We start from the raw sequence: 6,872 nt of genomic DNA on the forward strand, positions 1-6,872 counted from the left end.
CGCCGCCGGGCTCCGCCGCGCCCCGCGCCATGTCGGACCGGCTCGGCAGGCCCCCCTGCCTTATCGTCGCCAGCGCCGCTGCCGCGGGTGAGACGCTATCGGTGGGCCCCCCACCGGGCCCCGCTTCTCCCTTCAGCGCACCGGTCTCGCCCGGCCGTGTGGGCTTCTCCGGCCTGCGAGTCCCCGGCGGCCGCCTCCCCCCGCCATCCCCTCCGTTCCCCGGGGTGCGACGGCCGCGCTGTGTGGCCGTTCCCCTGCCCGCGGGGGCCCCTTTGCCCGCTCCTCGGTGGTGTGCCCCGCGTTTTGCACGTTTTTTGTTTGCTTTTTTTTTTGCACGCGTGTGCCCGTGCCGCGCGTTTGCAGGCGTGGATCTCGGCTGTGCGTGACGAGTCGCCGCGGCTGAGGTGTGCGGGCAGGCGGGAGTTCGCCCACGCTGCCCCTGCACCTGCGTGGCGCCCAGATGCGCTGGCTTCCCACAGCTGCTCCTCGGCGACACCTGCTTCGGAGCACGCATGCTGCTGAGTATTCAGCTGTGCTGCTGAATACCTCCTGGTTTTGCCCCTCTGCGCCCGCCTGCTTCCGAGCACGCATGCTGCTGAGCTGCGCTTGGGTGTATACCTGGAGGAAGCCAAATTCCCTTCCCTTCTGCCCTCCCTGTAACCTTCCCAACCCGGACAAGCAGAATACCTTCATCATGTATTTCTCAACACGTAGCTCCCCTATAATGACGGCTGTGCGTTTCTTACGTCTTAAAATAACCCTCTGAAATTATTGAGAGCTTCCAAGATGAGCAAAAAGCCAAGCTCGTGTGCTTTTCTAGATAAAATGAGCTAGTGTGGCTGGGATTAAAATGTAACTGTTGTTTGCTTAAGTTGTTGGACTCTGTTTTTCAGGTGTGTCAGCCCAGTCCTTCCTTCACTGCTTTACACTGACTAGCTCTGCTTTTAATCTGCAAGTTGCGACTCCTGGGGTAAGTAAGAAAGGGCAGTTACTGTGATTTCAGTCTGAAACCAATTAACATCTCAATTGATGAGAGAGAATTATCCTAAATATTTTTGAGAAGTGTTTTGTTGTACTTTACAGATTAAGGAACTTTTTTTTTTAATTCTGTTTTCTTAATCTTGAAGTGAATGCATGCTTCCTATAGTATGGTTCTGAAATTCTCTGTCCAGTGTCTGCTACCCATGAAGAGTGGAGGGAGAACTATTAGAAGAACTACTTCAGTAGGAAGAATGGAAGACTTCAGGTTTTTGAGAGCTGAAGTATCTCAAAATCCCACATGATTATGATTCAAGAAGTATAGTGGATGTTTGTGTGGTGATACTAACCACAGTCTTTGAACCATGTTTCCCCTAGGGGAAGTCAATTGATTTCGTGGATGTGAACGAGAGCAACATGCGCTGGATACAGGATTTTCGTATGAAATCGTATGCAAACCCTGCCAAGTTGGAGTCGATTGATGGTAAGGGTTTTACTGTTGGCCAGTGTGTCATCTCCATTTATCAGGAAAACAGATGCTTCTTAGAGTTAGGTCTTTAGGGAAGAATGACACAAAAAAGGCATAAAACTTGTGTTTTAAGAGGAAGCCCTGGCAACTACAGTTGCTTGCTTTTTTTTTTTTCACTTAGGAGGAAGTCATGGCAACTACAGTTGTTATTTTCTTATTTATCTTGGGTTGGTAATTCTCTTTTAGTGTATAGATATACACACGATATATATGTTCTCTCTTGTGTGTGTGTTTATATATACACACATTATATATAGGGTTTTTTTTAAAATAAATATTTTGCTAAAGTAGAAGCTAGCAGACAGTGGTTTTAAGCTTTGCCTGGGTAAGAAGGTCTCACTAAAAAAATGTATGTTCTTTGTCCTAAAAAGGACTTTTTTCTCTACTCCACATAGATCTGTTAATTTCTTTAGTTCATTCAGTTTGTACAGTTTTTGACTGACTTATGTGGTATTAATTTTGTCAAATCTGAAATGGATTTATTATGTATGGTCAAACTTTTTTGTTTGTTGCTCGTATTACAATTAGTTTATCTTTTTCTCCTTACTAGGTGCTAGATACCATGCGTTACTGATTCCAAACTGTCCTGGGGCTATGACTGACCTTGCAAACAGTGGGTACCTGGCTAAGATATTGCAGCACTTCAGCACTGAGAACAGTAGGTGAACGTCATTAGATATTTTGTTAAATAAAACAGTACTACTGTACTGGTCATGTAAGACTGTTACCTTCCAATGACTTAAAAATGTTTACATAGTTGGAGAGCATTCAGTACTGGAAAGAGCTGTTTTAGAGAAATGTATCCTCTCTTAAAAAGTATCCTCTTTATGTAAATATATATAAAAATATGGAGGTAGCTTTTCAATGCTTTTGTCAGAAGAGGGTTCTCTGCCTTACAGTGGTACAGAAATTGTTCTCTCCAAGTCAGTAGGATTCACGGTTCAGAGCCAAAGGTGCAATGTACCAGGATCATTATTAAGGCTGTAGAATCAAGACTTGTGTGTGTGCTTCTCATTCAGTATGTGTTTTTGACTGGTGCTGTCTCTGGACTTGGAGTTAACAGCTAGTAACTCTTTGCAAGACTGGGGCAAGTCTTACTGTAGTGTGCAGGAAAAACCTTACAGCCTAAGAGAGTATAAACAGTGCAGTATAATTTTACTGCAGGAAGGCAACATACTTTAACATGAAGAATCTCATGGATGCTCATCTGTGTTTTGGCTGTTTGAAGATTCTCTCAACTTCTCAAATATGCTTTGGTTTTTCTCTAGAGCCTATCTGTGCGGTTGGACATGGAGTTGCAGCTTTGTGTTGTGCCACCAATGAGGATAAATCCTGGGTATTTCAGGGATACAGCCTGACAGGGGTAGGTTGAGCTTTCACCAGACTTTTGCTGTTTGGGGGATTTTTTTGGTGTGTGTGGGCCTGTGATTTCAGGTGCTGGCATTTCTGGCCTTATCCTAGAAATTCCTACAAATATAAGTCATCAGTTTGGTACCCTTGGTTTATGTGCAAGATGTGGAGAGTTGTCATTGGCAAGGGGGCCCAACACTGAGTGCATGAAGGGATTGTCTCACTTAGCTGTCATGTGAAGGCTGTTTTCCTTCCGATTGTTCAGTACACTTTAAACTGAACCAATAAAATGCTGGAAATGACTGCTGCAACTCTTCAGATTCATAGTTGAAGGCTTTTAAGAATTACTTTTTTTGGTTTCATGAATGCTTGGGGGTAAGTTATATTTCTCCAGGTGCCCTTTCGTTTTAAAAGGTAGAGGAAGTTTTAGGAAAAAAGGCTATTTGAACAAACTGGCTTGTAATTCAAAAAGTAGCCAGATACTGTTGATGCTTTATTTAATGTACAGCTATATCTCTGACCTCACAGACCATTTATATGGCAGTTGTACCTGTGTGCCAAGATGATGCAAACCTCTAGTACAACTTCTAGGGTTGAAAATTTACATGCACGGTTAAGAAATTAAGTTTATGGGACTCACAAAAGCTATCAATGTCCTGATGTGCTTGTATTTGGTGTTACAATCCATGATAAAATATTTTAAATAAGGCATGGTGTGGCCTAGTTACAGTTGCTATGGAAGCCATAAAATTCAGTTTCCTCCTGTGCATATAAAAACTGAACTAAGTACTCTTAATTTTTCTCTTCTTCATTTAAGCTGTTTCCCATATTCATTCCAAAGCAGAGTACTGTTATTTGGACTCTGCAAGTGGCACAGCACTTGTGTCCAAATGTTTGTGTCCAACAGCCAAACAGATCTGTGCTTTCATGAAGCTAGTAGCATGCACGCTGTTCAGTGTCCAGTTGATGTGCAGAAATTTCTTGGTGTCATTCTTTTTGTCTCACTTAAGAACTTTCAGTTTGCTCCCTATAGAAAACCCATAGAAGCTGCTTGTAGTCATTTGGTTTTATGCTTCATTTCTGTTTAATTTCCTGTTGGGAGAATCGTAGGGGGAACAGAAAAACAAATTGCAGGGGGAAGTACGTGTTGGTGTTGCTTGCCTTTTTTTATAAGAAGCAAGACAGACTTATTTCCTTTTGATCTTTTTCAGCCCTCTGTGTATGAACTAGTAAGGCAGCCTAATTTTGCCAGTTTGTCCATTATTGTGGAAGATTTCGTGAAAGATTCTGGAGCTACATTTAGTGGTATGTCACTCTCTTGTTGTCCAGGTCTTCATGTTTTGTGGCTGTGTTTTGAAAATGAATATTTGTGTTTCAAATGAGCTGCTCCACCACCTTCTGCATAGTGGCTTCAGTACTGACAGTTTAAAAGCTGGTGTCTCAGTGGTACCTGTTATGTTAACATATGCTTGGTTGCAATGGTACTGACAAATTAAGCAAGAGGAAAAGCATGTGGGGTTTGAAGGCATTTAGCCTGTGTTTAGACAGTCACTGGCTGGGAGAGGGAGAAGAAAATAGGAGTTGTTCAGTACTGACAAAATAATGGTTCTATCTGGAATGAGGTAACTTAAAAATACTAGTTGGAGTACTGAACAATTGCTGGTAGATAATAACACATTGGGGTATTAGAATTGGCCAAAAAATAAGTATCTTCCTGCAGGCTCTTTGTAGCATCGTGATTACAACTTTGATGTCTTACATAAGAAGAGTTCATATTGTATTGCAGGGTAATTACAACTTTAAAATACATACTTTGAGGGTTTTATTACCAAAATCTCTTGATATATGCACTTTACCCATCTGGTGTTAATTGAATCAAGGGACCAGTCCTGCTGTCCTTCCAGAGAAAGACTGTCTAGTGAAATTGTTTCAGAATTAGGGGCTTGAGATTGTCCTTATCTGTTGGGATTATAGATTAGCATGTCAGTCACCCAGCAAATATATCTGGTCAATATAGTTATCTTTTGTGTTAGTTCTATCAGAGATGTGATATTGACAGTGAAGTAGTGTCCACTAACACAATGCTTGTTGCTTTTCTCCTGTATTTAGCCAGCAGTCCAGATGCTGTACATGTTGTGCTGGACAGGCACCTGGTGACAGGACAGAATGAGAATTCCACTCTTCCTGCGGTCCAGAATCTTCTTATTCTTTGCAATGTCAGGTGAGGTAATATGGGAAATAAGAACTAGGAGCAGACAGTGGTGAGCATCTTTTAGTTTCAGGAATATTGTCCCCCAAAAGAATTTTTTTGCTTAGGTTAACTGCTGAAGTGTGTGTTGTCTTTGTTTGACCTAGTTATTCAGTTGGTTATCTTTTTAGTAAAAAGCATTTGTGATTATTAAAAACAAAGGTAAAGTGGGTTGGGAAATGCACATCTATCTATCAGGACTGGTAAAGTAAAATGCAGAATAGGTCTAACAACATTTCTGTTAAGAGAGCCATCTCTTGTGTGTTGTTTTTTGTGCTTTGGCAAGTTGGCATTTAGTCAGCTATGTTTTAGGATTCTGGGGATGAATAGATTTAATTTCTTTGGTAATGTCTTGGCTGTTTGACTGTCTTTCATCTTGTCAGATAGAAGAACACATATAAATAACCATAAAAATCTTCTTTTGTTCAGGTGAATGTGTGTTAGAAGTCCTTTCCTGGCTGTGGACTAACAGGTCCTGTGATGTTTGGATGTGTTTCATTCAGCAGGAAATGAAGGAGCAGGTCTCTTTGCAAATAGGATGGATGAAGAGCCAGCAGGCTAAGGATTTTCTTGTCTGTTAACTGGATAAAACATCCCTCTTAATTTCTGTCCTGGACTATGAAGTGACTGTGACAGTGAAGTGGCAATGTCAGGTTTTGCATATATAGAATGCATGAAGGTTGTGAATAAGAAAACTTTGAAGTGCATCACACTTCAGAAGCAATTATGAAACCACCTTGCATTTTTGTTGCTACATCTTTTTTCACTGCTTCTTTCTAGACCCTTAATTTACAGATGTGGGAACTGTCTCTTGTTCAAAAAAAGTTGGTGCTGTGAATACAAATTGCTGAAGCTGAAGACCCTGCTCTAGGCTAACATTATACTGATTATTAACTCTGCCCCAAAGAGTACTTGGAACTCTGTGAACCATCTGGTGTTTGTGTTTCAAATATGAAAATCTACACCTAGAGCTTCAATGAAATGCAATTTCAGATGCATTCTCACTCTTTTTTTGGTAGGTCACAAAGTTACTGTCTGAACTCTGAATGTGTCTGGGACACTTGGATATACTTGGAATAGTATGGAAAATGTTTAGCTAAACTCTGAATAAAGCAGAATCAGTTGTTTGAAGGCAGCTCACTGTGGTGATACTGTTGGCATAATGTGCCCTTGTTTTCTTCCTTGCCTGTTCATGTTATTGGGCTTCTGTTTAAAAAGTTTGCTCAGCTGTTTTTAAATGGTCTTCTAACTGGTTATCTGTTCTCCTTTGTGGTGCTTCTGTTATGACTTTTGTTCTCTTTGAAATATTTCTCTCTGACAAGTACATTGTGGTTGTCTCTTGCTGCAATTTTATGGACAGAGGAAGTAAAAAATGTAGGCAGCTAGTGTGGATCACATCTTTTGAGGAGACAACTGTAAGATGAAATCTGGCCTTCTCTTTCCTTTTGAGCAGCAGATGTGGCTAAAGTTGAGCATGGAATGGAGTAATCAGACCGAGAATATTTTTCAATGTTGTAGGCTCAAAGATACTAAATCTATGGGAAAGTAGACAGATTAACATTTTTCCTTCACTCTTGGAACTGAGGGCAACATTTCTGCAGTGCTCTGTGAGGGAAAGGACCTTTGTGGTTGGCTGTTTTTTCTTAACAGGATAATATTATATATTGGTTATAACCAGTCACCAAGCAGGGTAATTTTATGCCTTTTCTGTAGAAATTAAATTTTTTAGTTCTGTCTCAAGAATTTGGTGTGATTTTAAAAGATAAT

General features: G+C 41.2%; 1 protein-coding gene across 5 annotated transcripts; it reads left to right on the forward strand.

The window, feature by feature from the left end:
* Positions 1-6: 6 nt before the first annotated feature.
* Positions 7-6,213, forward strand: PDDC1 (Parkinson disease 7 domain containing 1). 5 transcript variants are annotated; one of them, XM_010564311.1, is made up of 8 exons: positions 7-87; positions 894-970; positions 1,357-1,462; positions 2,058-2,165; positions 2,776-2,870; positions 4,069-4,162; positions 4,967-5,078; positions 5,535-6,213. In XM_010564311.1, the coding sequence occupies exons 1-8, from the start codon at positions 30-32 to the stop codon at positions 5,536-5,538; spliced, it is 654 nt and encodes a 217-aa protein (XP_010562613.1). In that variant the 5' UTR covers positions 7-29; the 3' UTR covers positions 5,539-6,213. The 5 variants fall into 5 exon arrangements, with proteins under 5 accessions (XP_010562613.1, XP_010562610.1, XP_010562611.1 ...); XM_010564308.1 differs by having other exon boundaries at positions 5,550-6,213; XM_010564309.1 differs by having other exon boundaries at positions 5,609-6,213.
* Positions 6,214-6,872: the final 659 nt, after the last annotated feature.

The sequence above is a fragment of the Haliaeetus leucocephalus genome, unplaced genomic scaffold (genome assembly GCF_000737465.1).
Source record: "Haliaeetus leucocephalus isolate CR32 unplaced genomic scaffold, Haliaeetus_leucocephalus-4.0 Scaffold177, whole genome shotgun sequence".
Lineage (NCBI taxonomy): Eukaryota > Metazoa > Chordata > Aves > Accipitriformes > Accipitridae > Haliaeetus > Haliaeetus leucocephalus.

Bases quoted from the DNA above. Each gene is read 5' to 3' on its own strand.
- PDDC1 (XM_010564308.1), top strand. From the start codon at position 30: ATGTCGGACCGGCTCGGCAGGCCCCCCTGCCTTATCGTCGCCAGCGCC. The intron at 2,871-4,068 runs GTAGGTTGAGCT...GATCTTTTTCAG, and splicing joins AGGGATACAGCCTGACAGGG to CCCTCTGTGTATGAACTAGT. The intron at 5,079-5,549 runs GTGAGGTAATAT...AATGTGTGTTAG, and splicing joins CTTATTCTTTGCAATGTCAG to AAGTCCTTTCCTGGCTGTGG.